At 43.7% G+C, this 25,167-nt stretch overlaps 1 protein-coding gene across 1 annotated transcript in view; it reads left to right on the top strand.

Annotated features, from left to right (window-relative positions):
• PDGFRB (platelet derived growth factor receptor beta) overlaps positions 1-25,167 on the top strand; it is a 237,670-nt gene that overhangs the window by 102,068 nt on the left and 110,435 nt on the right. The window contains exons 4-7 of the mRNA XM_078653581.1: positions 29-295; positions 4,317-4,444; positions 8,560-8,734; positions 10,387-10,579. Of these exons, the coding sequence (XP_078509707.1) occupies positions 29-295; positions 4,317-4,444; positions 8,560-8,734; positions 10,387-10,579 (763 nt within the window). The remainder of the gene's footprint in view (positions 1-28; positions 296-4,316; positions 4,445-8,559; positions 8,735-10,386; positions 10,580-25,167) is intronic.

Raw genomic sequence — 25,167 nt, 5'->3', positions numbered from 1 at the left:
GGTCTCTTCTCCTTCAATCTTACCCAAGATCCTACCGTGTGGTTTCTTCCCAATGAGGACAATGAAGAATTCATTTTTCAGACAAGCACTTCAGAGTCCATCTTGCCGTGCCGCGTGACCAACCCGGAAGCACACGTCAGCCTCCATGAGCGTACGAAGGAGAGTCACATCTCCGTCATCTACGACAGACAGCTTGGTTTCCGGGGACACTTTGAAGACACAGTGTACCTGTGCAAGGCGGAGTATGATGGGCAGGAGGCGTACTCTGACCACTACTATGTGTATACCATCCCAGGTGAGTAAGCTTCAAGTTTCCTTTCTTGTATGGGAAAAGGCTGTCCTTATTAAATGAACAGCATTTTATACCAGTCCGCGGGAGGCACTAACAAACACACAAACACGCACCAAACACTGATGACAATGCAGGCTGCACAGGACGGCACAGCTTAACAAGCATTTGCAATGCAATAGTTCTCGCATTTGGAAGAATTAGAGCTATTGGCATTACAAATTATAATGTCTTTTATCTATAGTTGTTGCCTTTGAGATCTTATAAGTGTTTAGCCATGCAGCATGTTATCCATACGTTTTGCACACACCCATTAGAGTTAGTTTTTCCTCTGAATTATCTGCATGAATAACTCATGTACATACGAAATTGGCCATTTGATGGTGTTAGTTTAACAGCTGCATCTGAAAGACACACCCCTTCCCTCTTTCCACTCTGTATTCTACCTAAGCCACACTCACATTTATGGTTCTAATTTTGTAAAATATGGGGGCAGAATATCCCTGTGTCCAGTAAGGTGCAACCCCGTTAATACATGCACAGTATCAAACAAAATAAAAACAAAAAAGAATTGTCATGCAAACATGTAGTTTGTGCGAACATCAGAGCTGCTCACATTACAAGTAGATCCCTTACGTCAAGTTAAGTGTTGAACTGGTAATCGTGATTTTCAACTTGAGTTCCCATAGTGTTAAAATTGGCATAAATGTAAAGTAGTATGGGACAAAATGCGCTGCATATTGGCCTTCCATGATTAGTCCAAACCGCCAGCAGACACACGTCCGATCTCACGGCAGTAGGAACAACATCACCACAGATATCCTTCTTGTTATTTAAAAACCCCTGCTCACTCCCCTTGCTCCCTACAAACCCGGGAGAAGGCGTGCCCTTAACCAATGAGGCACCGTTACTTCAGTTATGCTCCAATGTCTCGTTGAACTGTTGGCACAGTAAAACAAACAACGCAAAACACAGATCTAATACCCCCATCCCAAAGAAGTAAGAAGCATCCCGGCCTTAGCTCTGGAGACCACACTGTTTGTGCAGCAAGAAGTTCAGCCACAGGATGGGTGTAGTATTTGAAAGTGTTCCCAGGATCACATATTGTGGTGGTGAAGCGGTTTTATCGTCTTTTGGACCAATAAAATAAAAAGTGGCCAATTTACCAATGATATCCCCCCAAGTGACACCTGATGAAGCAGACACTCCCTCCCATAAACCATCAGGTGCACACAGCAATTAACAAACACATCAACCTTATAAACAAGATGCAATATGCATCACCTTCCGAAAGCATCCATTGTCCCTTATCAGTCTGCTCTTCCTGAAACCCAAGCAAATTAACCTCCACCCTTGCGATACACTCCAGCAACCAAGCGCACAAAAAGTCAAGGAATTACATTCAGTAACCCCTAACCCGCCAGCTCCTTCCTCCATGCTTGGAGCAAGCCCCGATGCAGCGTCTGCACCCAAGGATGCCCCAAAAAAGCCACAAATGCAAACCCTACTATATTAACACAGCCCTTTCAGCTCGCCCAGCTCCGCCGACGCACCTCTACCCCACCAATACACATACCGCCCACTCCGCGATCGGTGAACGCAGGAAGCTCTACTCGCTCCTCCCCTGGAATGCTATAGCGATGTTCAACTACTTTTACCAAATGGGGATCACTCGCACCTTTACTCTAAGAGGAGGCAAACACTCGACACAACTAAGTCTGCCAAGAGGAGCAGCAACATTTCATTTGTGGTGTGCAGAGGTTACATTCACACGTGACCAATTCGCTCAGAAAATAAAACAAACAATAGCAAACCCAATAGTTCTCACTTTTTCCATGTATGGACTTTACGAACATTGTTTGCCGATGATAGAAATGCGTTTTCTGTAATGAAAATCTCTTTAAGATTATTTCCAAATCTCAGTACCATAACATTATTTTGCTAACCACTTGGTCACGATTCAACACATTACTTAATCAATTTTGTATGCTGTCACAAAAGAAAGACTCTGCTCAACCTAAAAACATGCACTGGAAAGCAACTGACATGGAAAAGTGGAGTTACTGCATTAGTGTAATGCAAAAACAAGACTAAATCTGATGTGAACCAACAAGTAAAGAACAGGTGTCCTCATACTTTCAATGTATATTGTCTAGTCTTGTTAACCGTTAAGGAGCCATAAACCGCATCTTACTGCGGTGATAAAAGATTTTATTTTTAATGGAAAGGCGCGCAAGGATGCCCTTGCATTAAATGATATGGGTCAGTGAAAGGTGCACCACACGACCTAGGAATTACTTTAAGATCTCTTGAAGTGACCTATTGTTGCTCACTTAAACCGTCAACTCGACTTGTTTGCTACTGTGGCACAAGGCCAGACTGAAAAATACAAAAAGGGCTGTACCAGCCGCCACCTTCCACTCATGTGGGAAGGGTTACCAAGACAAAGCCCGTGAAGTGAATGAACCTAAGGGCAAGCTAAAGTGTAGCAGCTCTCAGTTAATGCCCAAGAGGAAGTCACTTGTTTAGATGTGCTTTGGCACTTTACTCTCCAAAAAAATGTACACAAGAGAAATCACAATTTTCGAAACGAAGAAAAAAACAAGTGAGGTGCGCGCGCACTGCAAGGAATGCGAGGTATGCAGCTGACACCCGGCCAAGATGCTGCTCGCTCCCGAGCTCCCTAGGCCAGGGGAGAGAGAAGGCGGGACATGCACCCACCTTTGGCCAATTGAGTGCTCTCTTTCTTAGAAAGATACACGCAAAGGCCAATAGCGAGAAAGCAAAAACAAAGCACACGCACAAGCGTGTGCTCCGAGTTTAAAGCCCTTACTGAAGCATTGCAGAGCACCGCATGTACGCTGGCTCAGGCGAGACCTGAAAAGTAACTGACACTGGCACAAGTAAACACAACGCACTAAAATGTTCTTCGTAACAGCTTTGAAACAATGGCATCCGCCACTTTGAATCTAAAGAAATGAGGAGACTCTAAGTAATAGACTTACTATTTTTGTTATCCTGACTTTCAGCGGCAGCCTGGCCCATTCATGTCAGGATCCTGCTCCCCCTTCTTCAGCCACTCAGTAGATGGTGAACACTTCCCTTCCTGGCTCTACCCACTACCCCCATCTAGGATTCTGATTGGGTCACTCTCTCTATGCCTGTGCCTTTCACCAAGGCGTGACATCATCTGTGTTAGAGTTTCTGAACGTATTACACTCCTCCCAGACATAAGTTCCTTCTGCTCCCTGCAGGTGATTATGACGAAAGTCAACAGTTGTAATCTCTGATAAACCAGGGTTCACTGAGGATTTCTCAAGAAGGCTCTGAGCAAATTTCTTTTCACTTTTGTTTTTGGGAGATTTATTAAGGTATCTCACATTTTGCTGTCACTGGGGGTTTCTTTCAGGTGCTCCTCAAGCCACCAAAAATGCTTACAGTTTCATATGTTGCAAAGAAATCCCTTTACTCATAGAATACACCACAATCAGGTATTTAATATAGGGTCCAATACAATTTATTTGGTAAAAAACATAGAACACTACATGTAGAAAAGAGCTTGTGAAAAATGTGTTGCAAACACACAGACTATGTATAACATGTTTGGAATGTCCTTTGAGTGGATTACAGAATGAATGCAGAATGAGTCCAATAAATGAGTAAAAACTTTTTTCCGAGAAAATGCTCTTTGCTTCATCACTCATAAGTTAAATTATTACTATGGTTGTTGGCGATGCTTTGTTTCGATGGGTGAAGATTGATCCACCAGGAACTGCTCTGGTGCCACCATACTTATCTTTAGAGGCTGACATTCACACTTCTGAGGGTCGAAGTGAAGGCAACATAACACATTTGTGTGTTAATTTGTTTTAGCTTTCCCTCTCAAATCCAGCCTTTCTGTGGAACGGGGGCCCATAGTAGTGCTCGATGCAGCAAAGCAGCACTTATCCAGAGGTCAACCACAATGGCTGCTTCCACCCGCTCCAGTATTGTAGCTAATTACCTGTTTCTTTCTTGCCTTCCTAAGTCTCCACCTTCACGGCCTCCATCAGCGCATCTCAGACTCTCGTGAAACAGGGCGATAACTTTACGGTCATCTGTGCCATCAGCGGTAACGAACTGGTGCATTTCAGCTGGGAGTACCCACGAATGGAGGTGAGTAGCATTCTTTCTGAGTTGGGCAGGGATATAAAGGCATTGTACTCATCCATCTTATGGCATGTGTAATACAGAGGTCTCTAAAGGAGTATGTTTCTTGCAGTATGTCTACACCCAGCCATGTGCACACTGGTGACTTTCTCAAAGCCAGTCCAGGGGCGTAGCTTAGTCAGGAAGACTGTGGGGGGAGGGGGCTTCAGACTCCCCAACAATCACACTGGCATATCATGGTAACATGGTAAAATACATTACCTGAGAAACAGGATATGAGGGAGGCTTAAGGGGCAGCGGAAAGGGAGAGCAGTGCGCTCTGTGTGCAGTACTTAAAACCAAATATTATTTTAAATCACCAACATTTTTTAGAACTTCAAAACAGAGGAAAGAAAGTGTGTGTGTGTGGGTGTGTGTGTTTATTAGTCTGTGTGTTCAAGTAAAAATTCTTGGTAAAATCCGAAGGACACCTCACCATACCCAACTGAGAGCACCTTTACTCAACTATTTACTAGATAATACATTTATTAGGGGAATGTAACACCCAAAAAGCCCTGCCCCCCTGAAGCTAAGCCTCTGAGCCAACCACAAAAGGCAAGGCACAACTCTGGAGCCTTAGCAAAGGATAAAGGTAGTGTAAAAGGGATTTAGACAAAGTCCCTAAGGTAACTATAACTCACACCCTCGCCATGCACTGCTAATTCTCCACATATTATGTCCCTCATGACATCTTCTGTGACATCATTGATAATATCCCTGAAGCATTTGCTGTGGGGAATTAGCAGTGCATGGCGAGGGCGTGAGTTATAGTTACGTTAGGGCACGAGTTATAGTTACTTGAGATAATTTTAACTATAACTGCTCAATTTCTATGGTTTTGTGCATGTAAAATGTGAACCTAATTATAACTTCCCTGTAACTTTTGTTTTTTCAGTGATGGTAAATCTAGTTGTTAGCAATATATACTAGCCTTCAAGCTATTCTAGTTGTCGCTATTATGGCTATATCTTAGCATATCTATATTTTTGAACTCAATATTTATAAATACATCTCCCTTATGACAAGGTTCAGGAGATTTATAAACAATTTTATTTGATATGCTTATGACAATTTCTATCATGAGAATTAAATTGTAAGGTAGCTTCTGGACCCGCCAAAGATAAAATTCACATCAAGTCTACTCCCAATTATTGTAGAATACGTGAGACCTCTAGGGAGATGTGTCACGTTGTAAAGCCCTGCGTCACATTATACCTGCATCAGGTATAATGTAGGTATGTGGGCGTTCCCACGCAAAAAGCCACGTAGAACTGACACAGTGAAATCTAAAAGATTTCACTGTGTCACTCTCCGCCTTCACTGCATCAAAATACCTACGCCTGCTCACACCAGGCATAAGGAATGATGCAGGGCTTTTTGAATGTGACTCGCTCATCTATTGTGCCACATTGCTGGAGTTGTGTCACTTTCATGAGCAACTTCAGCAATGCGTCCCTTTTGCACCAACATATGCGTCATACGCGTCTGTTAATCCTTGCGCCATGGAGCACTGTATTGTAAATACAGCGCATCCAAAGTGGCACAAGGACATTCTGCGCTGATGCTAGGAAACTGACGCATCTGTGCAGATGGGTCAGTTCCTTGTAAATCTGCCCCTTCAGTCTTAAATGACTGGAGGGGTTGCCTTCAAACTGTTTTGATTGATCCACAATTCTGGATCCTACCCCTACTCACACACACAGCAAGTCTGTAAATCCTCTTTCATTCAGACCATACCTTTATCCTGCAAATCAAAAGCGGTTGTAAAGGGAGGAAACTTTCAACTCTCTGCTTTGGAAAATTCTCCTGTGCTTCCAAATAGAGCTGACATACGCCCCGTGATAGCAACAGTAAACAAATGCAATGTAATTCTTACCTGGTGACAAAAAACTGCTAACTGTGCACAAGCACCACGCAGATTTTCCTTGAACCCAGAGTTTTTAGGCCGAGCATCAGCCAAAACCTCTTGATTCGACTAAAATTATATGCATAATGTCCTCATTTTTAAAGGGGCTTTCCGACAGCTTTTTTCATCCAGTGGTGTGTTATTGTGACATTCACAGTTTGTTTTTGCCCACTGCACCATAAGCGTGGGGCGCTGGGTGAGCCCAGTTCAGCCGTTGGATAACTTCACTGTGAGTGATGGCATTCTTCCCTTTCACAAGAAGCACATCCACAAAAGTAGTATGTTCTATTAAGTGCCAAGGACTACTATTGAATGTGTGCTTTTTTTAGACCAAAAATATTTTTGCTTTAAGCCAGTGTTAATTTTGTCTTTTTAGATTGATGAGGGCCCATCAGGATCCTCAACAATCAAGTTGGAAAAGCCATATCAAAACAAAACAAGCATTAGCAAAGCCAAAAGGCTACCAGTCAATGCCAGACCTATTGGTTTGCCAATGCTTTTTTAATTCAAGAAACTCCTCAAAAGTCAGTTACCAAGACTACCATTTGACTACATAATGGCCATGGCAACAGAAGTAATCAAAGAAGGTCAGCTCCAGGACCAGTCCTCTCATCCATCTGGAATGGATGCAAGAACTGGGCCTGCTACATGTCTCTTGGTCTACATATCTCATCGGATGCAGTAAATGATGGCACTGTATACAACTTCTTACTCAATAAGTAGGCAAGCTAAGTGCATGAATAAATAAGCAAGGTAAGTACTCATTGAGGGCAGCTGATGTACCCTGCTGGTCAAATGTCTATTAAATATTAACATAATCCGATGCTCAAGACCTGGAAAATCTCATTTACTTGTTTGTTAAGTGGCCTTGGACACATGCAGAATCTCACTAAAGGACAGACTCACTGGCTCTACAGTGAGGAATAGTGTCACGAACAAATACTCTGACCATATACAAACTTGGGGTGCTTCACTCATAGTCACACAAACACACAGACGCGCACACACACACACACACACACGCATAAACACACACTGTGCTCTTAGAAGCCTAAAAAGTGTCTTTGAAGCAAAGTTCACTAGTACTAGGAACTTGTACAGTCTCCCTCAGAAGCAGGATTCTGTAGACGTGAAGACTTTCAGTGGCGGCTCCTCCGCTAAGGCGGAGGAGCATTGCCCACTGCTTTTTTGCAGTGATAGACAGAGAAAATAAAATGACAATTACTTGCATTATCATTTTATTTTCTCCTACTTCCGCCCACAGCTTTACGTGAGGGGGCGGGGCTGGGAGGAGTGGCAGGGCTCTCCTAAAGTGACTGCTTGGACGGCCCTCTCGGGCCACCCAAAACAGTCTTACGCACTTCACATGTTCTCCATGCAGGCTGCATTGCAGCCTACTTGGAGAACATGCCCAGGCCCCCAGCAGACCAATCACAACTCTGCTAAGACAGCGTTGTGATTGGCTGCCTGGGAACCTGGGTGTGCTTCCTGTGGTCGAGCGAGGGAGGACTACGGAGGAGAGATGGCGTGGTCAGCAGCGAGAAGGTATGTTTTTAATTTCTAATTTTATTTTTTCACTGCTACTTCGCCTGTGTCCTCCCCCTCTTGCATCCTCCCCCCTACCTCATGCGTCTTCCCCCCCCCTACTCCCCAAACTCAGATCAGTGCCAGCCACACCTGAAGACTTGCTTAGTCTAACTTAAGGATAAAACAACTCGACCTAGAACTTTGCAGGGTCTCAAAGATTCAGTGGCACTTTAGGCTTGGGCTGTCTTGCTTTACAGATTCTGGCACTCAGTGGTCCTAGAGAATTAGAACACCCTGTTAATAATCACCATTTTACTATTCATCCTCCATGTTTTTGTTTAAATGTTTGTCATCATTGATTAGTGTGCCTTTGTATGTAAGATCTTAATTACCGGATGAGCCCAAGGAAGAGCACTGGAATTCAATGTGCTGGAAGATGGGACACAACCTCTGAACATCCTGCTGAAGAGACCCAGAGATAAGACAATGACTGTAGATTTTGTTTGACATTCAACTAAAGTGCTCACCACATTTCTTTTATATTGCCAGATATGTCCATAGAACTCCTATGAGGTAAAGTGCATGCCCCATTTCTGACTTCCCCCTGCCGAAGAAGGCTTGTAACCTTTGTAAACTCTCCTTCCTGCAGGTTGGTCTGATTGTGGAGCCGGTGACAGACTTTGAGTCGGGGAGTCTGGGTGATATCCACTCCATTCTTCCCATAGACAGCGCTGAGCTCACGGACTCTGGAATATACACGTGCAATGTCACTGAGGTCCTCCAGGATTCTCAAGATACCAAGAGCATCAACATCACTGTGGTTGGTACGGCACTTCCCACACTAACTCCGCAGTAGGCAAGGAAGCAGGCACAAACAACCTCTACACTGCCACAGTACACTTCACCTTAATCTATCCAATCCCCTTTCCATTCCCGCCCACTTCCCCAGAGAGCCTTTGCTGGTTCTGCTTCTTCACATCCATGCAGGGCTGGCCCACTCTGTGCCCCCATTATGTGGTTGGACAAGTTATGTAAGGAGGTAACAACTCTGCAATAATGATCAATCAGGGTACCATCAGACCTGACAGAACATGCCCACTCTGTTCACTCTAAGGTACCATACCAAATATTCAGATAGAGAAATGTATGCAGATTGCTGGGCATTGCAACCACCACAGTTCAAAGTAGTGTTTAGTCTCACTCGTGGTGCTTAGTCTTGCCTTAGTCAAAGCCTACATGTTGTTGGCCGTAGGGCTCCATAAGGCTGGCAGCACTGGTGGTGCTGCTAGTGAGCTACAAGCAGCCGGTCTTTATGGTAGTGCTCTGTGCTCCGGACAAAATGCTTACTGGTTATGCTGTTGCGTGTCACAATAGGATCAAGATTTAGGCTATATGCCCCATTCAGTTGGTGGGTTTTGTGTGGGTTGTGATTGTTTGAATAAATAGTGTCACTCCTGACTCAATTCCTGCATTTTCAGACATGTGTCTTGTTATTTCAGATAGCACATTTCCTTTCTAAATTATGTGGTAAAAACCACACTCGGCCAGTTGTATTAAGTGAACTCCTACTGGCATAGTCTGGCTTTGCCTTTGAAGAAGCAGCAACACCAGCTCTCCCACCATGAAGTACATGGTTACAACCACACATAGTGGGAGAGGCTATCCACATGAGCATGTGGCAAATCTCCTCATGAGTTTCCTCTTTGTATTTTAAAGCCTTACAAGCTGTGAATTATGCCAAATCCCAAGAGACGAGCTGGCAGATCTTAGTTCAGAGGTTAATCATCATTCAGTCATACTAAAGTCTGGCTAAAGCCCTGGAGGATCGCTTCAGCCTCCCTCTTAGCAAGAGGGTGCCACATCAGAATCAAATGTGTGTAAACATTAAAAAAGCAACAATGGAGTGGTAAGAGCATGGTGGCTTTGTTTACTTGCTGCCGCACTACACACATAAGATGTTTGTTAAACTGCTTAATGTAATTAATTAGAAGGTGTCACCAGGTTAGGCCAGAGAAATGTGTTGGGTGGTGCACCCGGACAGCGTTAAATAGCAATAACAAAAAAGTGTGCCTTTCTTCTCGGCTCAGTGCACATTTTCTAGCATACTGGATTTGTGTTTTTGGCTTTAATCTGAGACCACTGTCTCTCAATCATCAACATTCACGACCAACTAAAACCATAGCAGGGATGTCATTAAATGTTGCTGGGTGTGTTGCCAAAACTTCACCCAAGAGATTACTGGGTGTGTTATACCAGGAATCGATTTCCCGTTGCTGGACTTTGGTGTAGAATTTATACAACCACCATCCTGAAGATGCTGAACTCAGATTTCCTAGTGAGGGCATTCATTATCTCCTCTCTACGTTTGGGGGTTTCATGTTGTTGCATTACACTTTGTAGTTATAATTTCATGCGACCACCGGGTCCTTCCAGAACACCGCTCCTCAAAAACCACTCCTTGCTGCTGTCATTTCAGAGCGTGGATTTGTGAAGCTCGAGATGAACCGAAATACCACTCAGTTTGCTGATGTGCACAAAAGTCGATCCTTTGAGGTACTGATCGAGGCATACCCAAGACCAACAATCGTGTGGCAAAAGGACAATGTCACCCTGACTGAGGACAACAAGAACCAGATCTCCATCTCCAACCGGAAGTTATCAGAATACAGGTGAGGTTAGCGGAGCCTGCAGCGTGGAAGTGAGGTGTGTGAAGGCAGCTTTGACCTGTTCACGCTTGTGTCACGGAGGGGTCTCAATAAACAATGTTTAAGTCATAATTTGAGCACAATTCATATCTGAGTCACAGATAACCTGTTGGAATGCATGTATGTGCATCATTTGTGTAGTTATAAGCCACAAGATCACGCTTGACCTGGTGTGATGCTGGCTGAACTCGTCAGACAGGTCAGTGGCACATAGTCTGGCGTGATCTCTGGTTGGCTTCGAAAGGATACCTTTACTGGTGCTCAACGTAGGTGGCTGGTTAATTATGCGAATTTTTTTATCAATCAATGGAAGCTTTGTCTTCACTGTCCCTACAGAGCACATAGCAGCAGGGCTTCGTTATATTGTGCACTGTACACCGGGGGCTAACACTTCGAAAAAAAGTGTGGCTGAAACCATCTTTAGAGACTAGTCAGAATTACTTTACTGTACGAGACCAATACTACTATGGAATATCTTTTTTTCTGGAAAACATTTACGAAACGTATTTTAAAACACATGGCCACTGGCCGTGGCTAACAAGACATAACATCTTGGTGTTCAAGCACATTTGTTTGGTTAATGCTCTGTTCATACTGCATTTATCAGCACATAATACAACTATGAGTACTGAAAAACGTTTAGTGCAGGAGACATCTCTTTTGCAGCCAAGCGGGGGTGACTCAAGTCCAAACTATCTAACACGTGGAATGTTGAAACCGTGCTCAATGGTTCTACATAGTAAATCTGGGTTTCAATTGCCATCAGGTATTCTTAGTAGTCATATGCGTGGGCAATCTCACAGAAATGCAGCCCATATTTGGAAAGATGTTTGCTGAAGAAACACAATGATGTACTTTTACTGAATACAAAGGATCATCCAAGGTGCCACCACATGACAGAATCAATTCCCAGACTTGCACCGTACCCATGCGCATTGATAATAGCAAAATGTAACATAGCAATACTCTTAGCGCAAATATTTTGCAACGGTGCGTGAAGAACAACTCTACTAAGATTTAAGTCTGGAATTTTCGCAGAAACGATAATGAGTGCATTTCAATGGAATTCCTGTGACAGGCATGGTATCATACTAGGAGTAATTTTCAGGTAATGATCAGTAGCAGCATAACAGACTTTTTGATGAAAGAAAGGTAAATGCCTGGAACTGGCTACATGCAGGGATGGTTGGGTAAAATCAGAAGTTTAATTTAAGAAGGTTTTGGACAAATTTGGAGTCGTTGTTGTGATGATAAAGGTGAGTGAGAGTTAGACATAGAGTCTACTGTGTTGCAGCAGGCAGATAAACGGGTAAAATGAATAGGCTTGGCAAGCTCCTTCTCAACCTCATTTAATTTTCTGGGGCAGTGTACTGAATCTTCTAATCCGGAAGCAGCTATGACAGTAAATTCTTCCACTTACTATTTCCATTGGAAGCACTGGCATTCCTGGTAACTGAACACTCTTCTACCCACACCCCATTAGTCTATATTTAAGAAGCAGCCTCTAACTGGATTGTCTCTTATCTCTTCCTCCCTCTTAAGCTAGAGGCACACAAGTTTCTGCCTCAATGGACGTCTCTCTGACCTGTTTAACAGTCCACCCTTATTTACGACTCTCTTCCACCCGTTTCAATTGATATCTCTTGCCCTCTCTTGTCGCCTTTTGTATTTCGTATTATTCTCATGACTACCTGTTCTTTAGATGCTTCAGGCCAATTACTCTTAGGCCCTATTGCTTTGTCCAATAAGAACTGAGGTCTACATTTACCATAGTTTGCATTTGCACCATATTGCAAGACAATTTATTCTATCTTTTGCACTGCTTTGTATCAAGTGAAAATTATTCTTTATCATTCCTTCTATCTGAGCTCTTTCCTTGTTCTTTTTCGCCTCTCTTTTCCCTGGTTCTTTATAGGTTCAATGCTTCCTCCACCATTACTGCTTTAAGGAAGTCTTATGATAATTAAGGTATGACATCTTAGGAACAAATTGTTTACTTTAAATCACTACTACTGCGTTTCTTTCACATAGGCCCTTATTATGATGTTAGGCAGTCGGACCGCTGCCTGCTATCACGGCGGTCAGAAAACCGCCCAGCAAGTAGGCGGCGGCCCGACTGCTCAATAACAAAGCGCAAAGTGCTCATTTTCATGGCATCTTCTGCTACGGCCCAGGAAAAGGGCAGCAGAACAAGCTACCATGTAAAAGAGCACTTTGTGCACATTCATGCACGTGTGCCATGCACCATTTCATGCCATCAAAGTCTGTTTCTGACAGCCTTTTCATGGCAGTCAGACTGGCATTTAAAGGCTGTCGGAAAGGGACATCGTAATCCCGACGGCAGTGCTTGCCTCGGCACCACCTCCATTTGGGATCACAATTCCGACCGCTGCCCCATCGGGATCATTAATCCTGGCGGAGTTGACAGTCAGTCCCGCCACAGATAAGGGTCCATCTGCCAGCACTGTAATGCTGTGGTCAGAGCGAGGGGGCTGACTGTTGGTGGGACTGCCACCGATGGGTTGTCGGTGGTTGTCCACCCGACATCATAATGAGGCCCTTAGTCTCTCTGGGTCTCTTTTATTGGTCTCACAATTTCTCTATTGATCTTTCTCTCTGCTGGTCTCTCTTTCTGAAGTAACAGAGTTGCTAACAAGCGCCCTTGTTGTAGTGGCAACAATCATTGAAAATATGATGTCCTTGTACATTTGAAAGGGACAGTGTGGTATCCTTCTTTAATGTGTTGTGAGTAGTTAGGAATGTTATTCTTAGAATGTATGATGTAGTCATGTAAAGATTCCAAAGGATGCTAGGAGAGTCAGTTGCTGCCAGCCTGTGTATCCTGTGGATGAGATCCTTTTCTTCTTGAGATTTAAATAAAGCAAATCCTTTTACCTACCTGCATTTGGGATCTACTTCTTCACATTGGCGACGAGGGTGGGATGAAGACTTCTTCCAACCTTAACATTCACTTGGAAAAGGAAGAACTGTTTTTTTTTAAAAAAAGAAAGAAGAAACTCTCAAAGGATCTCAACACCAAGCCTCACCTTCTACACTAAGCCTCAACTCAAGGTACTTTTAATATAAATTCCTTCTCTTGTTGAGCTTCAGTAAATTCAAAGGGAAACTCTACTCCAATTTAATTTAATTTATTTTCCCTGCCTTTACATTCCCACTTGAGGCTTGAAGACTCCTACTCATTTCTCACGTGTTTAAAAAGGGAAATCTGCCTGCTTTCCTTTCTCACGTGTTTAGAAGAGAAACCAGTATCTTCCTTTATCCTCCTTTACTAACTTTGGAAGCTGACCGCACTTCCTAACGACCTTCAGCTTCCTTAGCAACGCCACGACGGAACTGTTCTTCACGGCGGCGCTCCTCTCACTACAACGCCACAACGGAACTCTAGTTCACGGCGGCGCTTCTTTCACTGCCCTTCATTCGTAAAAAAAAGGAAGAAAATTTAAACACAGGCTGCACATTTATTTAGAAAAATACCTGAACTCTGATTGTCTACGCTGACACGCTCTGCTTCTGTAGTGTGTATAATTTCAGGTACTTTTCTACGCTGACACACTCAGCTTTCTAGTGTGTATGATTTCAAGTACTTCTCTACGCTGACACACTCAGCTTTATTACAATACGTTTAGATACTTATATTGTACTTTCCTAATCAATTTTTTCTTCACAGGTTTTCTAATGATCTGGTATTAATGATAAGCTACTAATGTTTTATACCACCCCCCTTTTACTATTTTACAGTATACTTTCATCATACCTTTAATTGCTTGCTTCTATTTCAACTCAGCTTTCTTCTATTTTACCAGTGGGTCATGCAAAACGTTACTGCTGCTCCCTTTTTCTTATCAAAACCAGGGGATCCTCCCATTCGCTGGTCAAAATGGAAAAAAGTATTTATGAATTATGCGAGGGTTTGTGGCACTTCTCTTTCAGCGGAAAGGAAGTCTGCACTTCTAATGCACTGCTTAGGTTCCGAAGGGCAAGAAGTATTCGAGCATTTGCCTGAATTGACTACTGAAGAGGCAAATAACTTGAATGAATTCGAAGTCAACATTAAAAAACTTGATAAACATTACTTGCCAAAAGTGAGTACGATATTAGAAAGGTACCACTTTGGCAGGCGTATGCAGAAAGATGAGGAGTCTATAGAGACTTATGTCACGGCTTTGCGCAAATTGGCTGCCACTTGTAAATTTGAAGGTACTTTAGAAGAAAGAATACGTGATCAATTCATGTTAGGATGTTGTTTAGAAAAAATTAAGGATGAGTTGTGGCAAAAAGATGATCCTAATTTAGATGAGGCCATCGCTATAGCCAAAAGACTAGAACATTCTGATGCATGCGTAAAGGTTTTTAAGAAGGAGAAAGAGAAGTCTGAGGAAAAAGTTCTTGTTGTTAGTAAGAGTAAGTCCCTGGGAAAGACGGACCCAAAAGCTACAACTAGAAATATTAGAAAAATGTCCAACTTCACTCCTTCTTCTTTTAAATCTTATAAGCCTCCTGCAAATTCCAAGCTAAAGTGCTTTCGTTGTAATGCCTCTGATCATCTGGCCAATGATAAGTCCTGCCCGGCTTTATCTTCCAAATGCAATAATTGCGGGAAGGTTGGGCATTATTCGAAGGCTTGCAGGTCTCAAATTAATGAAAAAAGGAAACAAGTGAAAGAAGTGATGATTGAAGAAGACTCAGATTCTGATTCAGATGATTTACATTGTGGGGAAATTTCCTTGTTTGATGAAGACTCTAATTATGATTCAGATGATGTTCTTTGTTGTGAAATTTCCTTATCTGATAAAAAGAAATGCAAAGGTGCTGTTGACATTGTACGCATTGATGATTGCGAAGTCAAAATGTTATTTGATTCTGGGGCAAAAATCACTCTAATACCCGAAGTTTTCTTTGAAGAAAAGCTTTTTGGAAAAGTAAAGGTGTTTAAGCCTGACATAAGACCACTAGCCTATTGGAGGAAACCTATTAAACTTGTTGGTTATTTTAATGGTCAAATTGATTACAAGGGACGACTTGCTGCGGGGAAAATCTACATCTCCTGCAGGGGAGACAGCATTCTGAGTTGGTTCCATCAGGCAGACTTGCATGTAGCTTTGGTTCCTGGTGAGAACCCCTGTATTGTCCTAAGGGACATAGTACCACATTCCGGAGGGGTTGATGGTGCTTCGAAGGATGTGTCCCTATGCCCAACTAACTGTAACGTTGTAAGTGTGAAAAAAGGCACTGATTTGTATGCAAATTATGTATCTCATCCTGACTGGCGAAGTCAATTTAAAAATCTTTTTAGTGACAAGTTGGGTTGTCTTTCTGAGTACGTTCATGATATTACTTTAAAGGAACATGCAGTTCCTGTAGCATGTAAGGTACGTAATGTTCCTTTAGCTATGCAAGAACCTATGCGACAGGAATTGGACAAACTCTTGAGTGATGGGATCATTGTCAAATCTGAAGCAAGTGAGTGGGTTTCGCCTGTTGTTTTAGCACGCAAACCCTCAGGTGAAATCCGCTTCTGTGTGGACCTTAGGGGTCTCAATAGAGAGGTTGTAGCAGATAGATACCCTCTTCCCAATATCAATACCATGTTAACTCAACTTGGGAATGCTTGCTTGTTTTCCACACTGGACCTTAGGGCTGCGTACCATCAAGTCAGGATTAGTGACGTTTCCATGGGTCTCACAACCTTTATCACGCCCTTTGGCACTTATAAGTTTACTCGTCTACCTTTTGGCCTAGTCTCTGCAGCCTCGGTTTTTCAGAGAGTGATGGAAGATGTTTTGAGGGGTATTACTGGAGTCAAAATTTATCAGGATGATGTACTTGTTTTTGGTTCGTCACAAGGTGAACATGATTTTAGAGTTAGATCTGTTCTGGAACGTTTTGAGAACAGAGGATTGACTTTGAGGGAAAATAAGTGTAGATTTAACTTGACTGAGATTGACTATTTAGGTCACCGCTTGACTCCTGACGGGGTAAAACCTAAGGACAAATTAGTGAAGACCATACACAGTTTGCCTACGCCAAAGTCTAGGGAAGAATTGGTCACCTTTTTGGGTATGGCAGAATATTATAACAAGTTTGTACCCCATTTTGCTAACAAGACATCTAACATGAGAGAGCTATTAAAAAAAGGAGTAACATTTTCCTGGTCTCAGGTGTGTCAGAAGGAGTATGAAAGTGTCAAACGTGATTTAAGTCTAGCTTACAGAGTTTTGATGTAAATAATGATTCGATTTTGGTCACTGATGCTAGTTCTAAGGGCCTAGGAGCTGTGCTCAAGCAGATGAGGGATGAGAAAGAGATCACTATCTTGTTTCTGTCTAGATCTTTAGTGGGCCCTGAGTTATGGTACTCCGTGATTGAAAAGGAGGCTCTTTGTATTTATTGGGCAATTAGGAAGTTGAAGAAGTTTCTCTGGGGTAATTCGTTTGTGGTTCACACTGATCACAAACCGTTGAAGGAAATCTTTCACAAAAAAGGTCTGGATGCTGTTTCTTCACGTATTTGCAAATGGGTTATTGCACTCCAAGACTTTGAATTCGACGTGAGGTATTTACCAGGGGTGAATAACAAAGTTGCTGATTGCTTATCTAGATTAGTTGTGGAACAGAATGATCAAACTTCTTTATCCTCAGAAGATTCATGGGAGGTAGATGAGTTTAAGGTATGCGAGATTGTGGAAGGAATCGTTCAGGAGAGTGATTGGAGAGATGCCATGAGTGCAGATTCTGAATTGCAAGAAATTGGTGATTTAGTGACTAAAGGATGGCCTTGTCTTAAGAGTTTGAGCGTTGCTGCCAAAAGATACTGGAACGTTAGGGATGAGTTATCTTTAAAGGATGGCTTGTTGTGGAGAGGCACTAGACTAGTCCCGCCTTCTCTGTTGAGGGAAAAAAATTCTTCTTTTAGCTCACCAGGGTCACCAGGGCATATCTAAAACTAAGGAGAGAATACGTTTGCATTTCTGGTGGCCAGGTATAGATATTTTTGTGGAACGATTGATTCGTGATTGTGTTGAATGTTGCTCTTCTGATAAAGTTTGCAAGACAAGGACACAACCAATGATCATTAGGGAGGTACCCGTACGGTGTTGGCAGGATGTAGCCATGGACATCCTAGGTCCGATTTCTTCTGGGGCTGGTCAGAGATATGTGTTAGTCCTGATGGACATGTTCTCACGTTGGCCTGAGATAAAAATCACCAAAAACGTTGAGACCAAAGATGTGGTCAAATTTTTGAGTGATATTTTTGCCAGGGAAGGTTTCCCAGAGACGATCCTTACAGACAGTGGTGTACAGCTGGTATCAAAAGAGATGGAAGGTTTCTTAGCGAACAAAGGTATCAAACATAAGCGTTGTTCTCTTTATCATCCGGAAAGTAACGGTATGGTGGAGAGGTTCAACCGTGTACTTAAGGAGTCTATTCAGATTTCTAAAGATCAGGGTTCGGATTGGAAAGATAACTTGATGGAAAGAGTTGCGGTATATAGAATTACGCCGCATTCCACCACGGGAGAGATTCCTTTCGAACTCTTCCGTGGTCGCACTCCAAACACCCCGATATTTCCAACTTGGATGAGAAATTTAGGTGTGGAAACAGTGAATCACAACAGGGGCCTAAGTTCATTAAGACAGGAGATGAAATCCAAGTTGAGGAAGAAGAACTTTGATTGCAGGCATGCAGTTGCTCATTCCAATGTGTGTGTAGGGGATCGGGTGAGGATACGTCTTCCACTTAGGTCCTCGGGACCGAAATACTCTTCCCCCTTTTATGTTACAAAAGTCTTTCGCAATGCTGTTAAGCTAAATGATGGGAGAATTTGGAATCTGAATCGGGTTGCTTCATGTACAAGTACTCCCTCAAAGGATAGTAGTGATGTTTCTGCTGATAACTCTTTATCAAATAGTAAGTCAGTTAATAAAAAGGGAAATGTCGAGCCTGATGTTCCTGTCAGGAAAAGTACACGTCGAACTTGTATTCCTGCGGCTCTTAGTGACTTTGTTTTAAAGTAACAAATGTTTATGTTTCAGGGGAAGATGTGTGGTATCCTTCTTTAATGTGTTGTGAGTAGTTAGGAATGTTATTCTTAGAATGTATGATGTAGTCATGTAAAGATTCCAAAGGATGCTAGGAGAGTCAGTTGCTGCCAGCCTGTGTATCCTGTGGATGAGATCCTTTTCTTCTTGAGATTTAAATAAAGCAAATCCTTTTACCTACCTGCATTTGGGATCTACTTCTTCACAGACAGGAATCTGATAGTGAGCCACTTAAATCATGTGCATAGACCATTTCCTTGAACTGGGATTTGAGAGATTACTGCAGAAGCCAGGTTCCTAAGGCTGCCCAAATCGTGCCATTAATGTACCCAGCTCCCTAAAAGTTGTCCTGACAACCGGTAGAAATTCCTGTGAAACACATAAAGGCATCTTGGAAGGTTTGTCATTTTAATAAATACCGTTCTACCAATCATTGGTAAAAGAAGCCTGGCCCAGAAGGGCAGCAAATTACAACCCCAACCAGAACTTTAGTTACATTTGACTCTACATATACATCCTGCACGTGTCACCACAAATTCTGTTTTTCTTCCATTTTCCTTCCTGTCTACAGATTGAGTGTTTTGTGTCACCAGGGTCATTAGAATACAAGAGAGCTGCAGGATTTGGTTAGCTCTTGCATATTGTAATTGGGGTGTAGATGTTCCAAACAATTGCTCAAGTTGTTTGGAAGGGTGTTGGGGTTGAACATGGGATTGATGGAGTGACAAATGGATTCAAACATTCGATTTCCCATAAAGACGTCTCTGAAGGATATGAAGGTTTGCTCTTCTCTTTGGTGTTATTTACAACAAGGGATGGGTGGCACCATCAGGATTCAAGCAAGCCGGGCCGAAGACGGCTGTAATGCCAGAAACCGGTCCCCGGAAGCTTGTTTCCTATCCAGTGAAGAATTGGCTTGGTAGTTTGGTCTACCCTGTTCCCATGATGCACTGGGCCAGGGACAGACTAATTTGCATATAGCCAGGTTCTGAACTGGGATGGTGCAGTGAGCCAAAAAACGGTGATGGATCCAGCCCTGATCTGTTGACGGGGTAGGAGTGTTCTGATTAACTCAGATACTCTGTCCATCACCACCCCCTTTTTGTAATTATTTTGGCCACCATGAGTGTGGAAGGGTATGCTCAGACATGAGTCCCTTGCTCATTGCACCATCAGGATTCAAGCAAGCCGGGCCGAAGACGGCTGTAATGCCAGAAACCGGTCCCCGGAAGCTTGTTTCCTTTCCAGTGAAGAATTGGCTTGGTAGTTTGGTCTACCCTGTTCCCATGATGCACTGGGCCAGGGACAGACTAATTTGCACATAGCCAGGTTCTGAACTGGGATGGTGCAGTGAGCTAAAAAACGGTGATGGATCCAGCCCTGATCTGTTGACGGGGTAGGAGTGTTCTGATTAACTCAGATACTCTGTCCATCACCACCCCCTTTTTGTAATTATTTTGGCCACCATGAGTGTGGAAGGGTATGCTCAGACATGAGTCCCTTGCTCATTGCACCATCAGGATTCAAGCAAGCCGGACCGAAGACGGCTGTAATGCCAGAAACCGGTCCCCGGAAGCTTGTTTCCTTTCCAGTGAGAATTGGCTTGGTAGTTTGGTCTACCCTGTTCCCATGATGCACTGGGCCAGGACAGACTAATTTGCATATAGCCAGGTTCTGAATGGGATGGTGCAGTGAGCTAAAAAACGGTGACTGATCCAGCCCTGATCTGTTGACGGGGTAGGAGTGTTCTGATTAACTCAGATACTCTGTCCATCACCACCCCCTTTTTGTAATTATTTTGGCCACCATGAGTGTGGAAGGGTATGCTCAGACATGAGTCCCTTGCTCATTGCACCATCAGGATTCAAGCAAGCCGGGCCGAAGACGGCTGTAATGCCAGAAACCGGTCCCCGGAAGCTTGTTTCCTTTCCAGTGAAGAATTGGCTTGGTAGTTTGGTCTACCCTGTTCCCATGATGCACTGGGCCAGGGACAGACTAATTTGCACATAGCCAGGTTCTGAACTGGGATGGTGCAGTGAGCTAAAAAACGGTGATGGATCCAGCCCTGATCTGTTGACGGGGTAGGAGTGTTCTGATTAACTCAGATACTCTGTCCAGCACCACCCCCTTTTTGTAATTATTTTGGCCACCATGAGTGTGGAAGGGTATGCTCAGACATGAGTCCCTTGCTCATTGCACCATCAGGATTCAAGCAAGCCGGGCCGAAGACGGCTGTAATGCCAGAAACCGGTCCCCGGAAGCTTGTTTCCTTTCCAGTGAAGAATTGGCTTGGTAGTTTGGTCTACCCTGTTCCCATGATGCACTGGGCCAGGGACAGACTAATTTGCATATAGCCAGGTTCTGAACTGGGATGGTGCTGTGAGCTAAAAAACGGTGATGGATCCAGCCCTGATCTGTTGACAAGGTAGGAGTGTTCTGATTAACTCAGATACTCTGTCCATCACCACCCCCTTTTTGTAATTATTTTGGCCACCATGAGTGTGGAAGGGTATGCTCAGACATGAGTCCCTTGCTCATTGCACCATCAGGATTCAAGCAAGCCGGGCCGAAGACGGCTGTAATGCCAGAAACCGGTCCCCGGAAGCTTGTTTCCTTTCCAGTGAAGAATTGGCTTGGTAGTTTGGTCTACCCTGTTCCCATGATGCACTGGGCCAGGGACAGACTAATTTGCATATAGCCAGGTTCTGAACTGGGATGGTGCAGTGAGCTAAAAAACGGTGATGGATCCAGCCCTGATCTGTTGACGGGGTAGGAGTGTTCTGATTAACTCAGATACTCTGTCCATCACCACCCCCTTTTTGTAATTATTTTGGCCACCATGAGTGTGGAAGGGTATGCTCAGACATGAGTCCCTTGCTCATTGCACCATCAGGATTCAAGCAAGCCGGGCCGAAGACGGCTGTAATGCCAGAAACCGGTCCCCGGAAGCTTGTTTCCTTTCCAGTGAAGAATTGGCTTGGTAGTTTGGTCTACCCTGTTCCCATGATGCACTGGGCCAGGGACAGACCAATTTGCATATAGCCAGGTTCTGAACTGGGATGGTGCAGTGAGCTAAAAAACGGTGATGGATCCAGCCCTGATCTGTTGACGGGGTAGGAGTGTTCTGATTAACTCAGATACTCTGTCCATCACCACCCCCTTTTTTGTAATTATTTTGGCCACCATGAGTGTGGAAGGGTATGCTCAGACATGAGTCCCTTGCTCATTGCACCATCAGGATTCAAGCAAGCCGGGCCGAAGACGGCTGTGATGCCAGAAACCGGTCCCCGGAAGCTTGTTTCCTTTCCAGTGAAGAATTGGCTTGGTAGTTTGGTCTACCCTGTTCCCATGATGCACTGGGCCAAGGACAGACTAATTTGCATATAGCCAGGTTCTGAACTGGGATGGTGCAGTGAGCTAAAAAACGGTGATGGATCCAGCCCTGATCTGTTGACGGGGTAGGAGTGTTCTGATTAACTCAGATACTCTGTCAATCACCACCCCCTTTTTGTAATTATTTTGGCCACCATGAGTGTGGAAGGGTATGCTCAGACATGAGTCCCTTGCTCATTGCACCATCAGGATTCAAGCAAGCCGGGCCGAAGACGGCTGTAATGCCAGAAACCGGTCCCCGGAAGCTTGTTTCCTTTCCAGTGAAGAATTGGCTTGGTAGTTTGGTCTACCCTGTTCCCATGATGCACTGGGCCAGGGACAGACTAATTTGCATATAGCCAGGTTCTGAACTGGGATGGTGCAGTGAGCTAAAAAACGGTGATGGATCCAGCCCTGATCTGTTGATGGGGTAGGAGTGTTCTGATTAACTCAGATACTCTGTCCATCTTCACCCCCTTTTTGTAATTATTTTGGCCACCATGGGTGTGGAAGGGTATGCTCAGACATGAGTCCCTTGCTCATTGCACCATCAGGATTCAAGCAAGCCGGGCCGAAGACGGCTGTAATGCCAGAAACCGGTCCCCGGAAGCTTGTTTCCTTTCCAGTGAAGAATTGGCTTGGTAGTTTGGTCTACCCTGTTCCCATGATGCACTGGGCCAGGGACAGACTAATTTGCATATAGCCAGGTTCTGAACTGGGATGGTGCAGTGAGCTAAAAAACGGTGATGGATCCAGCCCTGATCTGTTGACGGGGTAGGAGTGTTCTGATTAACTCAGATACTCTGTCCATCACCACCCCCTTTTTGTAATTACTTCTCTTTGGTGTTGGCTTTGGTTTCTTCGTAGCACACTGAGCAGGGAGATAGGTGTGTCAACGTGTCCAGTCTAGTCCAATTGTATGTGTGTGGTTTCCATTGGATTGTCAGTGATGTGGAGAAGACAAGAATTAGGATGTGGCCTTTTGAGTGCATTAGCTGTATAACATGCTGTACAACACCAAGTCTATTGATATGGTTGAAAAGGGTGTTTCTTGCTTTGTTTTGGGCTTGCTATGCCTGGGACGTTGAAGTCACTGAAGAAGATGGTGTAGGCACGTCGGATAAATGAGGTGGTGATGAGATCTGAAAATTCAATGAAGTCCTGTTCTGCGCAAGAAGCCTGTCGATGAGATGGAAGGTGGTGGTCTGAGTTTTAGCGTGGGAAATGGCATGTCAAGCTCAATGGAGTTGAGTGTTACTTGTTTGCCTATTGTGCACAACCTGGATGACAGCGAGGCTTCCTCCCTTCTTATGTGCACAGCCTACATGATGAACATCGATAAAGGTTGACATGACATGAAATCTTACCAGGCTTAGGGTTTACAGTAATCATCACCTCTTTTTTAGAAAATCAGGGAGTATCTTTTTAAGACAATTATTTCTCAAACACCCCTCCCCCTCTGTGAACCAGGTAGAACTAGATAGCAAGAGTAACACACATAAAACTCAATGGAGAGTCAATCACCCTTGGGGATTGTTACACTGCATTTTTGACAGGGGAGGCGGTACCGGACCATGCCCTGTAATCTCTGGAGAGCATCCCAAGCCAGAGAGACGATGTGAAACAACCCCAGACTCTGCCTAATCGTCCAACCAAGAAAAAAGTACAAAGGACCAACTGCTTTAAAAAGAGTAGAAGTTTGACTGACTGGAGAATGGGCTCTTGGTCCAAGATTTCCACTGGTGCTTCCCCCAACTTTAAATAAAGTGGTGGATTCACGCTTTTGGGTCCGGAACAGGTGCCCCTTTTGGCAGGTGGTCCTTATCTGCCAAACTTTAAATGAGGCCCTCAGTCATCTAAGTCCTGCATATTTTATCAATCTCAGAAGAATGAAAGGATGAGATGCTTCTGCAGGGATTCATACCTCACCCTGCAAATTGCACATACTTGCCTGAACAAGGTGCAATACTGGCACATATGCCTATGTATACGTATATGTATGTCATGTGCATTAAGCAGATTGAACAGTGAATTAAGGCCAAATGTACGAAAAGATTCTGGGGTGGTAAACTCAGCAATTTGCAAAATCACCAGGTTTACAACTGCAAAATCCCTTTTTGTAGCATACAAAACTCATTTTGTAAGTTGGAAAAAACGTTTGCAACTCGTAAAATGGGTTCTGTAACCCATACCAAGTTGCAAATGGAAAGTGGCATGAAAGGGGCATTTCTTCCAAATAGAAATTTGGCTTGGAATGTTTCATATGATTTTCAACAGCAATTCTAGTTGCAAACCATCGAAAAGTTACTCATTCCTCAAAAGAGAATATTAAATGATTTGCAAAGTGGAAGGTATCGTCTTAGGACCCCCCTTCCCCATTGAGAAGTGAAGTGGCAGCCTCAGGGAGAGCAGGCCGTGGTTCAAACCACTGACTGGTCAGAAAGACGGTTTTCAAAAATGAAAACTTTTTTTAAAAATTAAACATTCTACTTTAGGGGACATTGGTGGCTTCAAAAAAACTGTTTCCGTTTTGGAAGGCAATCACAATGTTGGTGGTGTGCTATCCTTTGCAGGCCATAGCCCTATGATTGCCACCAATCGCAGGGGGTCACAGACTGCAACCTGTCTAATGAATATTAATTAGGAGGCCATTCTGCCACCGAGTGATTCGTTTTTTTGTGAACCAACCTATTAGTACATAAGGTGGTTTGCAAAATCCGAATCCATTTACAAAAAGTCTGTACTCAATTTGCAACCCCTTTTTGCAAATTGAAAAATGATACATCTGGCCCTAAATGCTCACCGTGGAAACATCCAGCTTTCTTCAGGTGACTGTTTTGAAGCTTGAAAAGTAGATTCTACCTTTTTCCTTCTAAGAGTGCCATTAACTTAGGTTATCACTAGATCTCGTGTTTACAGTGCTTAGAAATGTGCCGTGAGGCACCATAAAAATAAAGTCAACAAAAAAACATTTGCGTACTCCAATCTCATAATACAACATTGATTTTGCTGAAACCCTTTCAGACCAATTGATGTTGCGTGCCTGCTGCACACACGATATGCTGACAGACAGACGGACGGAGAGAGGGAAGGATGGACGGAGGGACACCTGGGACAGAC

Source organism: Lissotriton helveticus, chromosome 7 (assembly GCF_964261635.1).
Source record: "Lissotriton helveticus chromosome 7, aLisHel1.1, whole genome shotgun sequence".
Taxonomy (NCBI): domain Eukaryota; kingdom Metazoa; phylum Chordata; class Amphibia; order Caudata; family Salamandridae; genus Lissotriton; species Lissotriton helveticus.
Note: the sequence above shows the minus strand (reverse complement) of the source record. Positions and strands in the feature narration are given on the sequence as shown.